The 23,005-nt window shown below is 48.9% G+C and overlaps 1 protein-coding gene across 1 annotated transcript in view; it reads left to right on the top strand.

Moving 5' to 3' along the window:
* Positions 1-15,276, top strand: part of LOC307207356 (granulocyte colony-stimulating factor receptor-like) — a gene marked incomplete at its 5' end in the record, with an annotated part of 34,032 nt that extends 18,756 nt beyond the window's left edge. The window contains 9 exons of the mRNA XM_079961123.1: positions 1,441-1,523; positions 3,007-3,226; positions 4,623-4,808; positions 4,952-5,053; positions 5,820-5,966; positions 8,659-8,802; positions 11,159-11,255; positions 12,774-12,855; positions 13,992-15,276. Coding sequence (XP_079817249.1) covers positions 1,441-1,523; positions 3,007-3,226; positions 4,623-4,808; positions 4,952-5,053; positions 5,820-5,966; positions 8,659-8,802; positions 11,159-11,255; positions 12,774-12,855; positions 13,992-14,528 — 1,598 coding nt within the window. The 3' untranslated portion in view covers positions 14,529-15,276. The remainder of the gene's footprint in view (positions 1-1,440; positions 1,524-3,006; positions 3,227-4,622; positions 4,809-4,951; positions 5,054-5,819; positions 5,967-8,658; positions 8,803-11,158; positions 11,256-12,773; positions 12,856-13,991) is intronic.
* Between the last annotated feature and the right edge of the window lie 7,729 nt (positions 15,277-23,005).

The following is a 23,005-nucleotide window of genomic DNA, read 5'->3' as shown; positions in this document are numbered from 1 at the left end:
CTAATTTCATAATGCCGTGTATCTCTTGTATCTCTTTCTGCCTCCTGCGTTCTCTTGGCATGAGAAGAGTTTGCAGGATCTAGCCAATGGCCTCTGTAGTCCAGCATCCTGTTCTGGCTAACCCACAAACAGGATTCGAACACAGCTCTCCCATCCTGCGGCTCCCAGTGACTGGTATTTGGAAGAACTGCTGACTCCAACTTGGGAGACAGAGCCTCTGGCCTTTTCCTCCGTTAATTTGTCTAATCTTCTTTCAAAGTCATCCCAGTTTGGTGGCCAAAATCACGGCCTCCCAGGGGTGGCGGTGGAGCGAATTCTGTAGTTTACACTGGGTGAATAAAGTGCTTTCTCTGATCTAATAATAATATAATTTTATTTATATCCCGCCCTCCCCAGCCAAAGCTGGGCTCAGAGTGGCTAACAACAGTAAAATAATACAGTGGTGCCCCGCAAGACGAATGCCTCGCAAGACGAAAAACTCGCTAGACAAAAGAGTTTTCCGTTTTTTGAGTTGTTCCGCAAGACGAATTTCCCTATGGGCTTGTTTCGCAAGACGAAATATCTTGCGAGTTCTTGCGAGTTTGTTTCCTTTTTCTTAAAGCCGCTAAGCCGCTAATAGCCGTGCTTCGCAAGACGAAAAAAACGCAAGACGAAGAGACTCGCGGAACGGATTAATTTCGTCTTGCGAGGCACCACTGTACAGCATTCTGAAATCAATTCATTACTGTATTTTTTGCTCTGTAAGACTCACTTTTCCCCTCCTAAAAAGTAAGGGGAAATGTGTGTGCGTCTTATGGAACGACTGCAGGCTGCGCAGCTATCCCAGAAGCCAGAACAGCAAGAGGGATTGCTGCTTTCACTGCGCAGCGATCCCTCTTGCTGTTCTGGCTTCTGAGATTCAGAATATTATTTTTATTGTTTTCCTCCTCCAAAAACTAGGTGCATCTTGTAGTCTGGTGCGTCTTATAGAGTGAAAAAATACGGTATATCCCGCCCTCCCCAGCCTAAGCCGGGCTCAGAGCGGCTCACCACATTAAAATAATACAGCATTCTAAAATCAATTCGTTATAAAATCAGTTCAAATCAAATTAATGGCAACCATTGGGCTAGAGTTCTGTGAGGATTACCAAAGGAGGGGGTCAGGCTGGGACTTGGCCAAAGGCCTGGTGGAAGAGCTCCGTCTTGCAGGCCCTGCGGAAAGATGTCAAGCCCCACAGGGCCCAGGTCTCTTCTGGCAGAGCGTTCCACCAGATCGGAGCCACAGCCGAAAAGGCCCTGGCTCTGGTTGAGGCCAGCCTAACCTCCCTGTGGCCTGGGACCTTCAGGATGTTTTTGTTTGAAGACTGTAAGGTCCTCTGTGGGGCATACCAGGAGAGGCGGTCCCGTAGGTACGAGGGTCCTGGGCCTGTACTGAATCTCGGCGTTTTGTTTCTGCTGCAGTTCCGTCGACAGGGCCAGCTCTTTGGAGAAAGTTAGGACACTCCGATGGCTATGGAAACAGAGTGGTCGTCCTCATGTGGAAGGTAGGGAGCGATACCCAATGCACCGACACCGTGGAGTGAAAGGGTCCTGGAATGTGCAGGCGGCACGGTGCCAAATTCATTGTCTGAGCGCAAGCCTGTTGCTGGACGGGTGAAAGATTCGCCGCACAAAGACAGCGTCTTGAGGTCCCGAAGGGCCGCATTTGGGGTATATGATGTAAAGTAAAGGTAAAGGGACCCCTGACCATTAGGTCCAGTTGTGGCCGACTCTGGGGTTGCGGCGCTCATCTTGCTTTACTGGCCGCCGGCGTACAGCTTCCGGGTCATGTGGCCAGCAGGACTAAGCCACTTCTGGCGAAACCAGAGCAGCGCACGGAAACGCTGTTTACCTTCCCGCCAGAGTGGTACCTATTTATCTACTTGCACTTTTGACGTGCTTTCGAACTGCTAGGTTGGCAGGAGCAGGGACCGAGCAACGGGAGCTCACCCCATCATTGCGGGGATTCGAACCACTGGCCTTCTGATCAGCAAGCCCTAGACTCTGTGGTTTAACCCACAGCGCCTAGCAGTTCGAAAACACACCAGGGCAAGTAGATAAATAGGTACTGCTGCGACGGGAAGGTAAACGGAATGGCCAGGCTACCCAGAAAAGGCAATCAGATAAGGCATTACAGTATCAGGCATCCTGGCAGACAGGAGAGAAGCAACACACTCAAATTTCTGCTGGAGACCACCTCTTTCTGTGCTGTATGCATGATGTTTTGTGGGATGGTCTTGAGCTACAGGGGAGGCAGTTTCAAGAGTCTATATAAGAGCTTGCACACCAATGTTCTGGGTTCCTCCTCCCTCCTGCGTGTGGTAAGTGGAGACCCTGTTGCAACAGTTTAATAAAGATCAGGCTTACGAGCTGCTTTGCTTCTCAATATTCTCTGGTTGGCCTCTGTTATTTTCTCCTACCAATAGAGAACCTACATAAGGACTCAATAATAATAATAATAATAATAATAATAATAATAATAATGTTTGTTTGTTTGTTTGTTTATTATTTATACCCTGCTTCCCCAGCCACTCTGGGTGGCTTACAACAACATATTAAAGTACAGTAATGCATCAAACGATAAAATCTTCCCTAAACAGGGCTGCCTTCAGATGTCTTCTAAAAGTCTGGTAGTTGTTGTTCTCTTTGACATCTGGTGGGAGGGCATTCCACAGGGCGGGCACCACCACCGAGAAGGCCCTCTGCCTGGTTCCCTGTACCTTGGCTTCTCGCAGGGAGGGAACCGCCAGAAGGCCTTCGGCACTGGACCTTAGTGTCCGGGCAGAATGATGGAGGTGGAGACGTTCCTTCAGGGATACTGGGCCGAGGCCGTTTAGGGCTTTCAAGGTCAGCACCAACACTTTGAATTGTGCTTGGAAACGTACTGGGAGGCAATGTAGGTCTTTCTTGGATTCCACAAAAGGGAAAAAGGAGCAGTTTCTTTTCTTATAACAGTTGCAAACATTTCCTTTTGCTTCCTCCTTTCAGCCCTTGACCACAAAGGAGGCAAACGGCGAGATTCTGGGATACAGCCTTCACTCACAAAAGAGAGGGGAGCCCGCGATGCTGCAATGCTTCACTCCAGACCTGCAGTGCAGCCTCCTCCTCCCGGCCGGAGAGGAATTCACATTCCTTGTGGTGGCCACCAACATGGTGGGCATGTCTCCTCCGACCAAACTCGTGGTCCCGCCATCCGGCGGTCAAGAAGGTGAAGTAGGAGGGTGGGGAACAGCAAATGCCATTTTTAGGTAAAGGGACCCCTGACCATTAGGTTCAGTCGTGGCCGACTCTGGGGTTGCGGCGCTCATCTCGCTTTACTGGCCGAGGGAGCCGGCGTACAGCTTCCCGGTCATGTGGCCAGCAGGACTAAGCCGCTTCTGGCGAACCAGAGCAGCGCACGGAAACGCCGTTTACCTTCCCGCTGGAGTGGTACCTAGTTATCTACTTGCACTTTGACGTGCTTTCAAACTGCTAGGTTGGCAGGAAATGCCATTTTTATCTTTGTTCAATAGGCTGGATTCTACTCACATTCGCACAGCAAGAGCTTTGGTCAAGCAAGCAAGACTTCAAGGACACATTCCTTAGGCCCAGGCTATCAGAAGGACCGCATTCTCCCATCGGGGAGTGGGTGGCGCTGTGGTCTAAACCCCCCATCCTCCTGGGCTTGCTGTTCAGAAGGTTGGCGGTTCGAATCCCCGCAATGGAGTAACCTCCTGTCGCTCTCTCCCAACTCCTGCCAACCTAGCAGTTCGAAAGCACGCCGGTGCAAGTAGATAAATAGGTACCACTGCAGCAGGAAGCTAAACAGCGTTTCCGTGCACTCTGGTTTCCGTCACATGTCCCGTTGCGCCAGAAGCAGTTTAGTCCTGCTGGCCAAACGACCCGGAAAGCTGTCTGCGGACAAACACTGGCTTCCTCGGCCCGAAAGCGAGATGAGCGCCGCAACCCCATAGTCGCCTTTGACTGGACTTAACCATCCAGGGGTCCTTTGTCTTTTGCTTTACACTCATCTCAGACTCATCTGTCTTCTACCGGCTAGTGTAGACACTGTGGTCTAAGCCACTGAGCCCCTTGGGCTTGCTGATCAGAAGGTTCGCGGTTCAAATGCCCATGACGGGGTGAGCTCCCATTGCTCTGTCCCAGCTCCTGCCAACCTAGCAGTTCGAAAGCACGTCAAAGTGCAAGTAGATAAATAGGTACCACTGCGGCGGGAAGCTAAACGGCTTTTCCGTGCACTCTGGTTTCCATCATGGTGTCCCGTTGCGCCAGAAGCTGTTTAGTCCTGCCAGCCACACGACCCGGAAAGCTGTCTGCGGACAAACACTGGCTTCCTCGGCCCGAAAGCGAGATGAGTGCCGCAACCCCATAGTCGCCTTTGACTGGACTTAACCGTCCAGGGGTCCTTTACCTTATCCTCTTGTACAAACCTGCACAGGCCCTGAGACTTTTGGGGGGGAAGCTCTGTTCCATGGCACGCTTGGGGGTGGGGAATGAGGGAGAAGGCCTTCTCAGCTGTTGCTCCCAAACTTCGGATCTTCTGACCAAACAGGCGTTTTGGAGTGTTGGTGAGCATTCCGTGACGTTCTTCTTTTTTTTGGTCCTAGCTCTCCTGTCCGCGCTGCCCGTCCTGGTGTCTCCGGCAGGGGACCACAGCCTCCTCTTACGCTGGCCCCTCCCAAGCAACCCAGTGACAGTCTACATTTTCGAATGGGGTCAACTACCTGCAAAAGAGGGCAGAGATATATCCTGGTGTTATCAGCCAGCGAGCGTTGGCCATGCGCTCATTACAGGTGAGTCAACCGTGTGATGCAACAGCAAAGAAGCTAATGCGGTTCTTGGTTGCGTCAGCAGAATTCTGGTGATGGGGGGAGCAGGGAAACCCAACAGTTTTGCGCTAATTTCTCTCTTATGGAATCTCTTTATTCATCTCCAGAAACAATCGTGCCAGGAAAGCTCTACGAACTAAAAGTTTTCGCTCTCATAGATGGCAAGATCTGGGCTTCGGATTCAACCAGTGCTTACTCCAAACAGATTGGTAGGAGGGGCCAGAAAGTATTCCATTATTCCACCCATCGAAACTTATTTGTTGTTGTTGTTTAGTCATTTAGTCATGTCCGCCTCTTCGTGACCCCCTGGACCAGAGCACGCCAGGGCCTCCTGTCTTCCACTGCCTCCTGCAGTTTGGTCAAACTCATGTTTGTAGCTTCGAGAACACTGTCCCACCATCTCGTCCTCCGTCGTCCCCTTCTCCTTGCGCCCTCCATCTTTCCCAGCATCAGGGTCTTTTCCAGGGAGTCTTCTCTTCTCATGAGGTGGCCAAAGTACTGGAGCCTCAGCTTCAGGATCTGTCCTTCCAGTGAGCACTCAGGGCTGATTTCCTTCAGAATGGAGAGGTTTGATCTTCTTGCAGTCCATGGGACTCTCAAGAGTCTCCTCCAGCACCAGAATTCAAAAGCATCCATTCTTCGGCCATCAGCCTTCTTTATGGTCCAGCTCTCACTTCCATACATCACTACTGGGAAAACCAGAGCTTTAACTATACATGAGGAGAGATACTCACCGCCAAATCACATATCATGTCTGTGGCCACAGCATGAACCACAAAAGTCATACATCCACTGTTTTGTTCAGAATATTTTTTTCCTTGTTTTCCTCCTCTAAATACAAGGTGCATCTTATGGTCAGGTGCGGCTTATGGGGCGAAAAATACGGTAAATGCAGAGTTCGATTTGTGTGTCTATAAACGGATACTCATATTTCGCCCTCTCCCCCCTTTCCCTCCTTCTTCACTCTTTCTTCAGCTCCACTCCGTGCTCCGACTCTATATCCCGTCCGAGTCTGGAAGTCCCGGGTCGAGTTGCAGTGGGAGATTCTCCCTTTGGAGGAACGCGGCGGGGTGATACGAAACTACACCGTCTTCTACAAAAAAGAGGGTGACGACGAGCATAGTAAGGGTGTGCTTTGTTCTGTTCTGACAGGGAACACGCCCCCCCCCCATTGCAAAAAATGTTTCTGTGGTTGCTTTAACATTTTTTTAAAAGACACACCAAGTTTCTAGACTTTAAGGCATGGGTAGGCAAACTAAGGCCCGGGGACCGGATCCGGCCCAATTGCCTTCTCAATCTGGCCTGTGGACGGTCTGGGAATCAGCATATATTTACATGAGTAGAATGTGCCCTTTTACAGTGGTGCCTCGCAAGACGAAATTAATTCGTTCCGCAAGTTTTTTCTTCTTGCGAGTTTTTCGTCTTGCGAAGCACGGTTTCCCATAGGAATGCATTGAAAATCAATTAATGCGTTCCTATGGAGGCAGGTGGCGCTGTGGGTTAAAGCCTCAGCGCCTAGGACTTGCCGATCGAAAGGTCGGCGGTTTGAATCCCTGCGGCGGGGTGCGCTCCCGCTGCTCGGTCCCAGCGCCTGCCAACCTAGCAGTTCGAAAGCACCTCCAGGTGCAAGTAGATAAATAGGTAAACGGCGTTTCCGTGTGCGGCTCTGGCTCGACAGAGCAGCGATGTCACGCTGGCCACGTGACCCGGAAGTGTCTCCGGACAGCGCTGGCCCCCGGCCTCTTAAGTGAGATGGGCGCACCAACCCCAGAGTCTGTCAAGACTGGCCCGTACGGGCAGGGGTACCTTTACCTTTACCTTTATGGAGACCGCTTGCCAGGCTGGCGGTGCGGAGAAGGGCTTTTCTCCCCACCGCAAGCCTTCAGGACAGGTACGGGAACAGAGGGGAAGGCGCGCAGCGCTTCTCCTCTGTTCCCGGGGCTTGCGGTGGGAGGAGGGTTTTTCCTCCCCACGCCAACATTCAGAACAGCATTCTGAAAGTTGGCGGTGGGAAGGAAAACCCTCCTCCCACCGCAAGTCTTCAGGACAGCCATCCGAAGACTGGCGCGGGGAGAAGGTCTCTCCGCCACACCGCCAGCCTTCGGAGGAGGTCCGAGGACAGTGGGGAAGACGCGCTGCGCTTCCCCGCTGTCCCGGAGATTTCCCTATGGACTTTCATCTTGTGAAGCAAGCCCATAGGGAAATTCGTTTTGCGAAGCGCCTCCAAAACGGAAAACCCTTTCGTCTAGCGGGTTTTCCGTCTTGCGAGGCGTTCGTCTTGCGGGGCACCACTGTATTTAAAATGCATCTCTGGGTTATTTGTGGGGCATAGGAATTCGTTCATATTTTTTTTTTCAAAATACAGTGGTACCTCAGGTTACAGACTCCGTTAACCCAGAAATAGTGCTTCAGGTTAAGAACTTTGCTTCAGGATGAGAACAGAAATCGTGCTCTTGCGGCACGGCGGCAGCAGGAGGCCCCATTAGCTAAAGTGGTGCTTCAAGTTAAGAACAGTTCAGGTTAAGTACAGACCTCCGGAACGAATTAAGTACTTAACCTGAGATACCACTGTATAGTCTGGCCCCCCACAAGGTCTGAGGGACAGTGGACCGGCCCCCTGCTGAAAAAGTTTGCTGACCCCTGCCTTAAGGAGGTGAAAGGCATGTTTCAATGGGTCAAAGTAACTCTGGCAAAGATCTCAGGTGCTAGATGAGGGCCTAAGTTGCACCTGCAGAAATCTCAGCTCCTTGAGAAACTTTGTTGTATATTTTTAACACTGCCCCCCCCACAAGCAGAACAAAACCAAAGCGTTCCAAAACCAAGGCACGCTTTCCCATAGAAAGCAATGCAAAATGGATTAATCCGTCCCAGACTTTTAAAAACAACCCCTAAAACAGCAATTTGACATGAATTTTACTATCTAACGAGACCACTGATCCATAAAATGAAAGCAACAATCAATGTACAGTGGTACCTCGGGTTACATACACTTCAGGTTACAGACTCCCCTAACCCAGAAATATTACCTCGGGTTAAGAACTTTGCTTCAGGATGAGAACAGAAAGCGCGTGGCAGCAGCAGGAGGTCCCATTAGCTAAAGTGGTGCTTCAGGTTAAGAACAGTTTCAGGTTAAGAACAGACCTCCAGAACAAATTAAGTACTTAACCCGAGGTACCACTGTACTGCACTATAAAATAAATAAGACGGTGTTGTAGATGACAAAAATTAAAATTATTTTTTTTCCTTATCTGCACTGATGATAGTCATTGTTTGGATGGGGGCCTTTTATCCATTTCCACAGTCGCGCAGTCAATCCATCAGTAGCTGAACTGGGTTCCACACAGTCACAAAAACCAATGAACCGACAAAGCCACAAACACACAAAATAAATAGCAAAAACAAAAGTGCCAAACTTAATCCGTTCCAGAAGTCTGTTTGACTTCCGAAATGTTCGGAAACCAAGGCACGGCTTCTGATTGGTTCAGGCGCCCCGGAAACAATAGCCGACAGCTGCGTCAGACGTTCGGCTTCCGAAAAACGTTCAGAAACCAGAACACTTACTTCTGGGTTTGCAGCGTTTGGGAACCAAGGCGTTTGAGTCCCAAGGCGTTTGAGAACCAAGGTACCACTGTACTCAGGGTGACCAACCCAATGTCCTAATGGGAATCAGGATCCAAGCACAACGCCACTCTCCCCTCTTGGCGTTTCTTGCAACTGGTCTTCAAAAGCACCGCAGCCTCCTCTGACTATGGCTGGTAGCCATTTTGTAGCCTTCTTCTTGCTTCAGGGACAGCCCCTCTGTCTTGTTTTCCAGCGGCGGTCGTTCTGGACAGCTCCGTACACGGCTACCTCATTGAAGGCCTGGCTCCTAGCTCCGCCGTGACGGTCTTCATCGCCGTCGCCAACGATGGAGGGAGCACAAACGGAACAGTTCTGACCATACATACCAAGGACTCCGGTGAGGGAACATGCTGGGGTTTCCTGGGGTTGCATTTTCGCTCCGTCCCTGCGTCCGAAGTGTTGACACCTTTCCCATTCAGCCCCATGACTGCGCCAATAATAATAATAATAATAATTTATTATTTATTATTTATACCCCGCCCATCTGGCTGAGTTTCCCCAGCCACTCTGGGCGGCTCCCAATCAAGTGTTAAAAACAATACAGCGTTAAATATTAAAAACTTCCCTAAACAGGGCTGCCTTCAGATGTCTTTTAAAAAGAAGATAGCTGCTTATTTCCTTTACATCTGAAGGGAGGGCGTTCCACAGGGCGGGCGCCACCACCGAGAAGGCCCTCTGTCTGGTTCCCTGTAACCTCACTTCTCGCAATGAGGGAATTGCCAGAAGGTCCTCGGAGCTGAACCTCAGTGTCTGGGCTGGACGATGGGTGTGGAGTATATACTGGGCCATTTAGGGCTTTAAAGGTCAGCACTTTGAATTGTGCTCAGAGACATACTGGGAGCCAATGCAGATCTCTCAGGACCGGTGTTATGTGATCCCGGCGGCTGCTCCCAGTCACCAGTCTAGCTGCCGCGTTCTGGATTAATTGCACTTTCCGGGTCACCTTCAAAGGTAGCCCCACGTAGAGCGCGTTGCAGTAGTCCAAGCAGGAGATAATAGGATCCTCTTCCGCCAGGCAGTAGGAAGCTGCATTCTGGAAGCTGCCAGACCATTGGAGTAGCGTGACGACACCCTTACAATTTATTATATGGCAAGATAAGATACGGAGAAGCAACAGGAGCGCTCGAGATCCAGCAACTTTTTGTACTGATCCATAAAACTATCCAAGCAGCTCGTTTACTGGATGCCCCCTCTAAAAGAGGCAGCCGTGGGGTTATTTTCATACAAGCCCATGTTTTACCCCCATTTACTTGCTCATTGGGTCTCGGGTGGCACTGTGGGTTAAACCACAGAGCTTAGGGCTTGCCGATCAGAAGGTCGGCGGTTCGAATCCCCGTGACGGGGTGAGCTCTCATTGCTCGGTCTCTGCTCCTGCCCACCTAGCAGTTCGAAAGCACATCAAAGTGCAAGTAGATAAATAGGTACCGCTGTGGCGGGAAGGTAAACGGCGTTTCCATGCTCTGCTCTGGTTTGCCAGAAGCGGCTTAGTCCTGCTGGCCACATGACCCGGAAGCTGTACGCCGGCTCCCTCGGCCAGTAAAGCGAGATGAGCGCCACAACCCCAGAGTCGGTCACGACTGGACCTAACAGTCAGGGGTCCCTTTACCTTTACCTTTTACTTGCTCATTACAGTTGCTCTACACTGAACCAGTCAATTTATTTGTTTCTTTGTTTTATTTGTGTTTCTGATACATTTCAACAGAAGGGGAAACCAAAAGTAATAAAAACTAAGGGGGGGGGGAAGAGTTACATGTTACATATTCTATTACATTCAGAAATACACTCCAAGGACTCAGCTACATTAGTAAAAAAAACAAGTGTTTTGAATGCATTGCAAACATGCAACACTAGATGGTGCAGTGGAGCAGAAAACTTTTATGTACTGTTTTACATAGTGGTTCCCAACCCCTTCTATGAAATGGACAATACTGTGGCTGTATCCCTGTGGATGGCAGGAAGGGGTGGCGTTGGTTTTGTGATAGGCATTTTGAGGTCTTAGATATATGGCAAGGTTCATAACCACACGTACATAGATCAGCACAGGAAGACCCACCTGAAGCCATTTTTATTCCTAAACTGAGCAAATGTTTTCTCTGCAAGGTCAAAGTGGGAAATCTCCCATTGTCTCTTTCCTCACAAATCCTGTCTTAAGGGTATGTCTGTGTTTGAATAGGGTGTGAGCCTGTGACCTGGCCCAGGAAATAAGTATTTATCACTACAAAAGACTGGCCGGGCTCCCCAGGCAATCCAATCAAGTAACCAGCCAGACAGGAGATAAACAACAACAGGAGAAAAACAACATTCAAATTTCTGTTGTAGACCGCCTTTTCTGTGATGTAGGTGTGATGTATCTGGGGGGTGGTCTTAGGTTACACCCCTTCTGTGATGTATGTGTGATGTTTCTGGGGGTGGTCTTGATCTACAGGGTGGCAATTTCAAAAGTCTTTATAAGGCCTTGCACACCATTTTTCTGGGTCCCTCCTCTCTCCTGTGGGTGAGGGGAGCACCCTGTTGCAACAGATCAATAAAGGCCAAGCCTACAGGCTGCTGTTTTGCTCCAAGTTATCCTGGTTGGTTTCTTTGTTTTCGTCCAAGGAAGCCCTCAGATTTTTTCCGTTAACAGTTTCTCTTTGCTGAATGCCTCGGCCTCCGAGATCTGAAGCTCCCTCTTTCTCCCTCTGCTTTCTCTGCAGATTACGGCGAAACCGAAATTCTCTCCTCCGTTCTATCCGTGGGGTTCCTCATCGTCCTCCTTGCTGGGTCGCTGGCCTGCCTCTGGAAGCATCGGTTGTGTGTATCCACAAAGCATGGCTTTCCCCATCCCTCTAGCCCCAACCTGTCGTTTGCTAGGGCTCCCAACTTTTCCTTCTCTCTCTCTTTTAAAAATAACAACCTCAAGGAACCATTTTGCCGCTTGGGGCTACTTGACTCAAGAAAACACCCTGAGCCCCTTTCTACACCTGTGGGAAAGTCTCTCCCTTCTGGACTACGGCTCCAGCCGTTGTAGCCATCTCATACTACAACTCCCGCCAGCCTCAAGCCCCCATGGCTGTTTCAAACTACAGCTCCCATCAGCACCAGCCAGCATGCAGACGGGCTGGTGAGCATTGTCGTCCAAAAGTACAATGGTGCCCCGCAAGACGAATGCCTCGCAAGACAGAAAACCCGCTAGACGAAAGGGTTTTCCGTTTTGGAGGTGCTTTGCAAAACGAATTTCCTATGGGCTTGCTTCGCAAGACGAAAATGTCTTGTGAGTTCCTACGGTTTTTTTTTCCTTCCCCCCCCCTTTTTCTAAGCCGCTAAGCCGCTTATCAGCTGATCCGCTAAGCCGCTTAACAGCTGATCCGCTAAGCCGCTAAGCTGCTTAACAGCTGATCCGCTAAGCCCCTAAGCCGCTAATAGCGCTAATCCGCTAATCCGCTAATGGGCTTGCTTCGCAAGACGAAAAAACCGCAAGACTCGCGGAACGGATTCTTTTCGTCTTGCGAGGCACCACTGTATCTGGAGAGAAGCAGGTTGGCAGAGGCTGGCATGCCCCGTGCCAGGGCTCAGTGGGGCTTCCTCAGAAGCACATTTCGGAAGCCTGGGGCCACCACCGAGGCAGCCCTGTCCACACACACACACACACACCTCACCTTGCTTGTTTAGGGAAGCTTTTAATGTTTGATGCATTAATGTATTTTAATATTTTGTTGGAAGCTGCCCAGAGTGGCTGGGGAAGCCCAGCCAGATGGGCGAGGTATAAATTATAATAATAATAATTATTATTATTATTATACGAGACTCATTCGGCGAAGGAGACACTTTGAAACTGGACCAAAACCTTCTGCCTGCTAGGATGCAATTTTGTTGCTTGGGCTAAACAAGGAGAGAGACGACTGGTGCTTCAGAAACTAGATTTTGCTGAAAGACGAGAATTACAGTATATTAAGATAAATTATTAGGATGAAAACAAAGCTGGAAAGGATTTGCTGAAACATCTAACTGAACTAGAATACAAAAAAGGGAGGTGTGAGGAGGTCAAGGAAATAAGTAAAGGAAAGAAAGCTATGTAAAGGTCTGATCTGTTGTTGTTTTTTAATTGTTTGTTTGTATTTCTTATGTATTTTTTATTTTTATTTTTTATTGTTTCTCTTTGTAATCTTTAAAATTTGAATAAATATTATTTTTTTAAAAAAACAAAAAAACCCAGAAACTAGATTTTGCTTTCCTTTTTAATTTTCCGAACTTGTTACAGTTGAAGTCCCTTTTTTTTTTTTTTTGGTCTCCTCCCTCCACTCTTTTAACTAAAGTCTCTGGATTTTTCAGGCTTCGGAAGTATCTGTGGCCACCGATTCCCGACCCGGCAAAAAGCAACCTTGCTACATGGGCACCGCAAAAAATGTGTCTGGTGAGTAATAATAAATAATAACAATTTTTTATTTATACCCCGCCCTCCCCGGCCAGAACTGGGCTCAGGGCGGCTAACACCAAAAAAATGACAATAAAACGTAACAGAAGAAAGGAAAAAAAAACAGTTAATTAAAATATGAGTTAAAATACGGGTTGAAATGCAATTTAAAATGCAGCCTCGTTTTAGTAGTAGCCCATAAATCAAAGCCATAAGGGGAGAAAAACATAAAGGCCAGGCGTAACAGCTCCGTCTTGCAGGCCCTGTGGAAAGATGTCAAGTCCCGCAGGGCCCTGGTCTCTTGTGACAGAGCGTTCCACCAAGTCGGGGCCAGAGCTGAAAAGGCCCTGGCCCTAGCTGAGACCAATCTAACCACCTTGCGACTCGGGACCTCCAAAGTGTTATTGGTGGGCATACCAGGATAGTGTTGTTTGGGTGGGTGGCTTGGATTGGCACAAAAGGGATTTCTCCACACACACACCCTGGGCAGTTAAAATCGCCTTCAAACACAGCCTGTCTGTGACCTAAGAGCAGTTCAGCCAATCGCTGAGCAGGGGCATTAGAAAAGCATTGCAGCCCAATTAGAACATGGAACCGATGGCATTAAGGACTCGGCCAATGGGATCATTGGCCAGCACAGTGCTTCTGTGACCTAAGGGCAGTTCAACCAATCACTGAGCAGAGGCTGTAACCATCGCTGGACCCAGAGAACTACAATATGGGCACGACACCAGTCCAACCAGAGAGACAGAATTTTTAAAGGATACCCCTTAAAGCCCCTTCTTGTCCTGAAGGAGCGTCTCCACCCCCATCGTTCTGCCCGGACGCTGAGATCCAGCGCCGAGGGCCTTCTGGCGGTTCCCTCCCTGCAAGAAGCAAAGCTACAGGGAACCAGGCAAAGGGCCTTCTCAGTGTTGGCGCCCGCCCTGTGGAACGCCCTCCCTTCAGATGTCAAAGCGATAAACAACTACCTGACATTCAGAAGACATCTGAAGGCAGCCCTGTTCAGGGAAGTTTTTTATGTGTGACATCTTAGTGTATTTTTGGTCTCTGTGGAAGCCGCCCAGAGTGGCTGGGGAAACCCAACCAGATGGGCAGGGTACAAATAATAAATTATTCTTCTTATTATTATTTAGGATTTCTCTCCTTGTCGCCCCGAGAAATGGAGTCGAGATTATCTCACCTTGACCATCACCGACCTCCTGAGAGTCCTCCCCTCCCAGTCGGAGGAGATGGGGAGGAAGGCGTTTTTGGGGAACCAGTGGCTGGTGGATGTTCCCGGGCCTTTGCAGAAATCAGCCCCCATGACCAGAAATGGGAGCCCCTCCTGGGTAAGCGGGGGGCAGCCCCAGAAGAACATGTCCACCTGGAGCCGAGTGGACTACTCCAGAGTCATCGTGGTCCAGAAGAACCATGGTCCAAGTGGACCTCAAAGAAGTCCTCACCATTTGCAGTGCTCCACCAAGAGCCAGGATACTGAAAACTCTGCTCTCGGATCAAAGTCTGGCCAAGGGGTCTGGTTGCAGAATTTCACCTATGAGGCTCTGCTAGATGCTGGGCCAGGCAACAGGGCGTTCGGGTCCGTGGGTGAGTTTCCACTCCTGGTGAGTCTGGTGGAGGGAATTCTCCACCCAACTGAAAGCCCGCAAGGGACTCCAAGGAAGAAACCCTAGCTTATCTCGCAAGGATCATTGCAAGACGTCCGATACGAGCTTTCTCGCTGCTCAGCTTTATTATCGTAAAACTAACCTGCTGGGAAAGGTGTACGGCAAGGCTGTATATTGTCTCCCTGCTTATTTAACTTATATGCAGAATTCATCATGCGAAAGGCTGGGCTGGATGAATCCCAAGCCGGAATTAAGATTGCTGGAAGAAATATCAACAACCTCAGATATGCAGATGACACAACCTTGATGGCAGAAAGTGAGGAGGAATTAAAGAACCTTTTATTGAGGGTGAAAGAGGAGAGCGCAAAATATCGTCTGAAGCTCAACATCAAAAAAAACTAAGATCATGGCCACTGGTCCCATCACCTCCTGGCAAATAGAAAGGGAAGAAATGGAGGCAGTGAGAGATTTTACTTTCTTGGGCTCCATGATCACTGCAGATGGTGACAGCAGCCACGAAATTAAAAGACGCCTGCTTCTTGGGAGAAGGGCAATGACAGGCCTAGACAGCATCTTGAGAAGTAGAGACATCACCTTGCCAACAAAGGTCCGTATAGTAAAAGCTATGGTTTTCCCAGTAGCGATGTATGGAAGTGAAAGCTGGACCATAAAGAAGGCTGATCGCCGAAGAATTGATGCTTTTGAATTATGGTGCTGGAGGAGACTCTTGAGAGTCCCATGGACTGCAAGAAGATCAAACCTCTCCATTCTGAAGGAAATCAGCCCTGAGTGCTCACTGGAAGGACAGATCCTGAAGCTGAGGTTCCAAGACTTTGGCCACCTCATGAGAAGAGAAGACTCTCTGGAAAATACCTTGATGTTGGGAAAGATTGAGGGCACAAGGAGAAGGGGACGACAGAGGACGAGATGGTGGGACAGTGTTCTCGAAGAGGCCAAGATGAGTTTGACCAAACTGTGTGAGGCAGTGGAAGACAGGAGTGCCTGGCGTGCTCTGGTCCAGGGGGTCACCAAGAGGCGGACACGACTAAACGACTAAACAACAACAACAACATCATTATGGAAGAAACATCTTGAAATAGTAAGATTTGACCATGGAACCAGTGATCTGGTGCGAGTGGCTGGGCTCTCCATCAAAGCCGTAGAGATCTCTGGATTTCCGATAGGACCCGTCCCGCTCTTCTGCGTTATACATTTAAAGGCGTGTGATACTGCACAAAAGAGCCACAGCTTCCCCAAAAGAATTCTGGGAGCCGTAGTTTGTTAAGGCTTGTTCCCTCACAGTGCTACGTTTTCCAGATTGGTTTATGAATCAGTCCCTCTTCCCAGAGAACTCTGGGAATTGTAGTTCCGGGAGGGGAATAGCACCTGGAACAAACTACATTTCTCAGCACCCGGAACAAACTACATTCCCCATTATTCTTTGACTGTTTAAAGACGGCTTGAAATGTATAGTGCAGCTTAGGACCTTATGGATTAAATCTTTGCTCCTTCTTGCAGAATTCCAAATCGTCTACCCCAATATTACATTCAAATGACAATAATAATAATGCAACTAATACAACTCCTTGCAGGGACGTGGGTGGCGCTGTGGGTCAAACCACAGAGCCTAGGACTTGCCAATCAGAAGGTCGGCGGTTTGAATCCCCGAGACGGGGTGAGCTCCCGTTGCTCAGTCCCTGCTCCTGCCAACCTAGCAGTTAGAAAGCACATCAAAGTGCAAGTAGATAAATAGGTACCGCTCCGGCGGGAAGGTAAACGGTGTTTCCGTGCGCTGCTCTGGTTCGCCAGGAGCGGCTTAGACCTTCTGGCCACAGGACCCGGAAGCTGTACGCCGGCTCCCTTGGCCAATAAAGCGAGATGAGCGCCGCACTCCCAGAGTCAGTCACGACTGAACCTAATGGTCAGGGGTCCATTTACCTTACCTTTACAACTCCTTGCAATGCAGGAATCCCAGCTAAACAATCCCAGACCATCCGACTTCTTCTGAAAAATCTCCAACGAAGGAGAGTCCATTTGCCCGGCGACACACTTTGTACCATTAGAAAATTCTTCCTGATGTCTAGAGAGGGAGAGAAGGAAGAACGAGGAGGAAAGTTTTGGGAAGGAAAGTTTTGCTCGGAAGTGAGGTTTCTTAGAAGAGGCGAGAAGGCAAAAGGAGAGCTTAAGGAGAACATCTGTAGACAAAAGAATGAGTCACGCTGCCGAAGGGGAAGAAAAGAAAATATTTAACTGTTCCTGAGAGATGGGCAACTGCTCCTGGCCTTGTATTGAAAAGGGCAAGGCCAATGGAACCGTAGGGGCTGTGTTGTGTGTAGGGGGGCAGATCCTGAAAGGTTTCGCTGCTTCATTATTTTGGAGACAATAAGGCTGAAGAGAGTAGGATTCTGAGTTGGAGAGAAGCAAGAAAAAAAGGGGTATTCAAATCCATTGTTCTGCCAAGGAGAGTCGTGGGAGATGCTATGGATCAGAGCCTTGGGGTGGCGGGGAGACTTACCGTATTTTTCGCTGTATAAGACACACCTTTTCCCTTCTAAAAAGTAAGGGGAAATGTGTGTGCGTCTTATGGAGCGAATGCAGGCTGCGTGGCTAAGCCAGAAGCCAGAACAGGGAGATGGAGTGTTGTGCAATGCTCTGTCTCGCTGTTCTAGCTTCTGGCTTAGCTGCGCAAAGCTAGACCAGCTATCCCAGCGGCTATCCCAGAAGCCAGATCCCTCTTGCTGTTCTGGCTTCTGGGATTCAGAATTTATTTTTTCTTGTTTCCTCCCCCCCCCAAACTAGGTGCGTCTTGTGGTCTGGTGCGTCTTATAGAGCGAAAAATACGGTAACTCATAGGAAGGGACACAGAGGGAAGTTTGTTGTGGAGTGGGAGGTGGGAGATGAGAACTCAAGGAGAGTTTGGCTGCAGGATCAGGCACAAGGAATGGCTCAACGCAGGATCCTGCAAGCTGCAGAATTTGTCCGTGCGAGGTTTTGCACAGCACGCTGGAATCCCGAAGGAGATCGGTTCGCTTGCTTGTCTGCTGCGCTTTGAAAATAAAGATAAAAGATGAAAACACTCCGCCTGCGTCGTTTGAGAACATTCCCACCGTCATCCCCAAGTAGGGATTGCTTCTGAGTACAGTGGTACCTTGGTTCTCAAACTGAATCCATTCCGGGAGTCCGTTCCAAAACCAAAGTGTTCCAAAACCAAGGCGAGCTTTCCCATAGGACGTAATGCGAAACGGATCAATCTGTTCCAGACTTTTAAAAACAATCCCTAAAACAGCAATTGAACATGAGTTTTACTATCTAACAAGACCATCGATCCATAAAATGAAAACACTAATCAATGCACTGTTACCATAAAATAAATAAGACAGTATTGTAGATGATAAAAATTACAGTATTTTTCGCCCTATAGGACGCACTTTTTCCCTTCCAAAAATGAAGGGGAAATGTGTGTGCGTCCTATGGGGCGAAGGCAGGCTTTCGCTGAAGCCTGGAGGGCGAGAGGCGTCGGTGCGCACCGACCCCTCTCGCTCTCCAGGCTTCAGGAAGCTATCCGCAAGCCTTGGGAGCCCGCGGGCGTGCCCACCGGGCTCGCAAGGCTTGCGGGTGGCAGCCTGCAGCGCGAAGCATGGGGCGCACTCCGGAGCACACCCCGGGCTTCGGGCAGATATCGGGCAGCCCCACAAGCTCGGGGGACAGCGGGGAGGCGGAGCGCCGCCATCCCGTTATTCCCCGACCTGGTTTGGAGGCTGGCGATGGGGAGAAGCAAGCAAGCTTCTCCCCACCGCCAGCCCCACAAGCTCGGGGGACAGCGGGGCAAGCTGCTGCCCCACGGAGGCTAGGGAGGCTGTCCCTGAAGGCAGAAGAGGGAGACGGAGCGCTCCATCTGCCTCTTCTAGCTTGGGGATGGCTGTGCAAAGCCTCTGCTTGGTGCATCCTAAAAACTAGGTGCGTCCTATGGGCCGGTGCGTCCTATGGGGCGAAAAATACGGTATTTCTTTCTTACGTGCACTGGTGATAGTCATTGTTTGAATGGGAGCTTTTATTCATTACCGCAGCCGCACAATCAATCCATCAGTAGCTGAACTGCGTTCCACACCGTCACAAAAACAAATGAACCGGAAAAGCCTCAAAAACAAAAACGGAAAAAGGAATAGCAAAAACAAAAGCGCCAAACTTAATCCGTTCCGGAGGTCCGTTTGACTTCTGAAATGTTCAGAAACCAAGGCGCAGCTTCTGATTGGCGCAGGCCAACCAGGAAACAATAGCTGACAGCCGCAGCAGACGTTCGGCTTCCGAAAAACGTTCAAAAACTGGAACACTTACTTCCAGGTTTTTGGCGTTGGGTAACCAAGGCGTTCGAGAACCAAGGTACCACCGTAATCTCATCCAAGGTAGCTTGATTGGCTATAGAAGCCGGGGAGTCCTTATACTGGACTGGTTAATCCAGTCTCAAGCTCTGCCTAACACTCAGCTTCATAGGATACGATCCACCGCTTCCTATGTTATTATGAGAAACTAAAAAGTCTGCAAACCTTTACACGCTGCGATTTCCCTTCTGCTGTTGCAATTGTACTTTTTTAACTCTAGGGGGTGCCCTTGCACTGTTCCATCTCCCTTGTTCTTCCAGTTGCGGAAAGTTGTTTCATAGAGCTGGTCTGGATTTTTGGTTTTTTTAAACAAAAATGTGGTTCAGGTCTCTCTCCATACACACACACACACACACACACAATTTAAAACAACGTGTCCCTTTTATAAATAAAAAATAAATAAAACAGCATGCTAAGAAATATAAACTTTCCAAGTCATATCAATAGATAAATAGATAAATAGATAAATAGATAAATAGATAAATAGATAGATAAATAGATAAATAGATAGATAAATAGATAGATAAATAGATAAATAGATAAATAGATAAATAGATAAACAGATAAACAGATAACTAGATAAATAGATAGATGATAGATAGTAGATAGATGATAGATAGATAGATAGATGATAGATATAGATAGATAGATAGATAGATAGATAGATAGATAGATAGATAGATAGATGATAGATAATTTATTACGGTCAAAGACCAGCTCACAAACTTATATCAATTTTCTTCTCACTGCTGATAGAATTGCAGAGTTGCAAGGTCATTTATCTAGTAAGTGGCTTGGGATGTTACTCCTACTCAGAGTAAACCTATTGGGAATTCTGGGCATGGTTCACCGGGATCTATTTGGGGGTTTTTTAGCGGGTCTCTCCCACCGGGCAGAAGTCCAGTTGGCTGCAACTCACGAGGTTTGTGTTTCACATAGTGAGTTGAAACATTGAAAGGTGTTTAAGATTGAATCAGATCCTTAAGATTGAATCTGAATCGCTGCCTCTCAGCCTAACCTACCTCACAGGTAGGGCCGGATTTCGGTTTGATGCGGCCCTAAGCTCCTGAAGGTAATGGGGCCCTTTCTATGTCCAGCTGTCCTTTGTCCACAACAAATTGCAGCTTTTTTGTGTTGAATATATGCTAGATGGTCATTGATGGACCTCATGGGTAAAGGTAAAGGGACCCCTGACCATTAGGTCCAGTCGTGGCCGACTCTGGGGTTGTGGCACTCATCTCGCTTTATTGGCCGAGGGAGCCGGCGTACAGCTTCCGGGTCATGTGGCCAGCAGGACTAAGCCACATCTGGTGAACCAGAGCAGCGCACGGAAACGCCGTTTACCTTCCCGCCGGAGCGGTACCTATTTATCTACTTGCACTTTGATGTGCTTTCAAACTGCTAGGTTGGCAGGAGCAGGGACCGAGCAATGGGAGCTCACCCCATTGCGGGGATTCGAACCGCTGACCTTCTGATCGGCAAGTCCTAGGCTCTGTGGTTTAACCCAAAGCTCCACCCGCGTCCCTGGACCTCATAGGTATCTCAAGCCATTTGCCCATGTTGCTCTGCAACCAGTCCATGCAGAATGTAGGCACCCTATATATAAAGGTAAAGGTAAAGGTACCCCTGCCCGTACGGGCCAGTCTTGACAGACTCTGGGGTTGTGCGCCCATCTCACTTAAGAGGCCAGGGGCCAGCGCTGTCCGGAGACACTTCCGGGTCACGTGGCCAGCGTGACATCGCTGCTCTGGCCAGAGCCAGAGCCAGAGCCAGAGCCGCACACGGAAACGCCGTTTACCTTCCCGCTGGTAAGCGGTCCCTATTTATCTACTTGCACCCGGAGGTGCTTTCGAACTGCTAGGTTGGCAGGCGCTGGGACCGAGCAGCGGGAGCGCACCCCGCCGCAGGGATTCGAACCGCCGACCTTTCGATCGGCAAGTCTAGGCGCTGAGGCTTTAACCCACAGCGCCACCTGCGTCCCACCCTATATATAGAAAGGAGCAAAGCAGGGATATTTTAGGGAGCAGGCTAGCAGGCGGGGCCCATTGCTTACATCTTAGGAGCCTACACAACACAAAACACTGTTGCAGAAATGGCAAAACTTACCGGGAAAATAAGAAATCCAAGACAACAAACTTTCTATAAAAGAATGGAAATGGTTTATTGAATATTTACAAAATAAACTGTAAACAGATAAGAACATTGGTAGGATTACTGTAATAAGCTGCAGTTTCACAAGAGTATATATTTAAAGGAGATGAATGAATGAGTAAATTAAGTTAATTTGGAATATGCAGAAGATATAAAAAAACTTAAGGAGGGGGAAGGAAGTTGAGTTTTGAAATGTTAAAATGATTGCATAATTATTGAAATGTATGAAACTGAAAATCATCAATAAAATAATAAGTTTTAAAAATATAAACATTAAAATAAACTTCCTTATGCAGGAAGATGGCTCAGGGGTCAGATAACTCCATACCCTCCAACGTTTCTCCAAGGAAAATAGGGATGTCCTAAGAAAAAGTGGAGAAGGGACGCAGGTGGCGCTGTGGGTTAAAGCCTCAGCGCCTAGGACTTGCCGATCGAAAGGTCGGCGGTTCGAATCCCTGCGGCGGGGTGCGCTCCCGCTGCTCGGTCCCAGCGCCTGCCAACCTAGCAGTTCGAAAGCACCTCCGGGTGCAAGTAGATAAATAGGGACCGCTTACCAGCGGGAAGGTAAACGGCGTTTCCGTGTGCGGCTCTGGCTCGCCAGAGCAGCGATGTCACGCTGGCCACGTGACCTGGAAGTGTCTCCGGACAGCGCTGGCCCCTGGCCTCTTAAGTGAGATGGGCGCACAACCCCAGAGTCTGTCAAGACTGGCCCGTACGGGCAGGGGTACCTTTACCTTTACCTTTTTAAGAAAAAGTGGGTGTGGGTGGCACTGTGGGTTAAACCACAGAGCCTAGGACTTGCCGATTGGAAGGTCGGTGGGTCAAATCCCGGGGTGAGCTCCCGTTGCTCGGTCCCTGCTCCTGCCAACCTAGCAGTTCGAAATCACGTCAAAGTGCAAGTAGATAAATAGGCACTGCTCCGGCGGGAAGGTAAACGGCATTTCCGTGCTCTGGTTCGCCAGAAGCGGCTTAGTCATTCTGGCCACATGTACGCCTCAGCCAGTAAAGCGAGATGAGCGCCACAACCCCAGAGTCGGCCACGACTGGACATAATGGTCAGGAGTCCCTTTACCTTTACCTTTATAATAATAATAATAATAATAATAATAATAATAATAATAATAATTTTTTATTTGTACCCCGCCCATCTGGCTGGGTTTCCCCAGCCACTCTGGGCGGCTTCCATAGAAACCAAAAATACACTAAAATATCACAGATTAAAAACTTCCCTGAACAGAAAAAGTGGGACATTCTGGGATCGAAACCGGGACGGCTTCTCAAAATCAGGGACGTCCCTGGAAAATAGGGACTCTAGGAGGGTCTGCAATAAATAAATAAATGCAACAGTTATACAGCAAGGATTAGTGAGCTTCCTTTACAGGACAAACCATACTATCTCTTGCAAAATAAGAAAGTTCAGCAAACCGCACTCGTGTTTGTTTGCCCTGGGAAAACAGGTAGGAAGCCCAGCCCATCTTGAGCTAAAAAGAATTGCTTCCTTGCTCCAGAAAGCAGTCGTTCTGCACAAAAATAGGGTTTGCTGCTGGGTGCTTCGGCAGCGGAACAAACTGCAAACAGATCTGGGCAGCTGCCTTGCTTTTCTTCGGCACCCATTAAATCTGATTCAGATATTTAATTTCTGCAGCTGGTGGTGGGCCAGAGGATCAACAAAAAGCACTTGAACCCCTCTCTACCTAGCACCATTTTGGGAAGAACGGGAAACTGGTATTTGAGTCGCAGCCGAAGGTCATCTAGGTCAACCCTCGGCAATGCAGGAATATTTTTTTGCCCGACCTAGGGCTCGAACTCACCACCTTGAGATTAGAATAATAATAATTTATTATTTATACCCCGCCCCTCTGGCTGAGTTTCCCCAGCCACTCTGGGCGGCTTCCAATCAAGTGTTAAAAATAATACAGCATTACATATTAAAAACTTCCCTGAACAGGGCTGCCTTCAGATATCTTTTAAAAAGAAGATAGCTGCTTATTTCCTTCACATCTGAAGGGAGGG

This window comes from Podarcis cretensis (assembly GCF_951804945.1).
Source record: "Podarcis cretensis genome assembly, chromosome: 18".
NCBI classification, from domain to species: Eukaryota; Metazoa; Chordata; class Lepidosauria; order Squamata; family Lacertidae; genus Podarcis; species Podarcis cretensis.
Note: the sequence above shows the minus strand (reverse complement) of the source record. Positions and strands in the feature narration are given on the sequence as shown.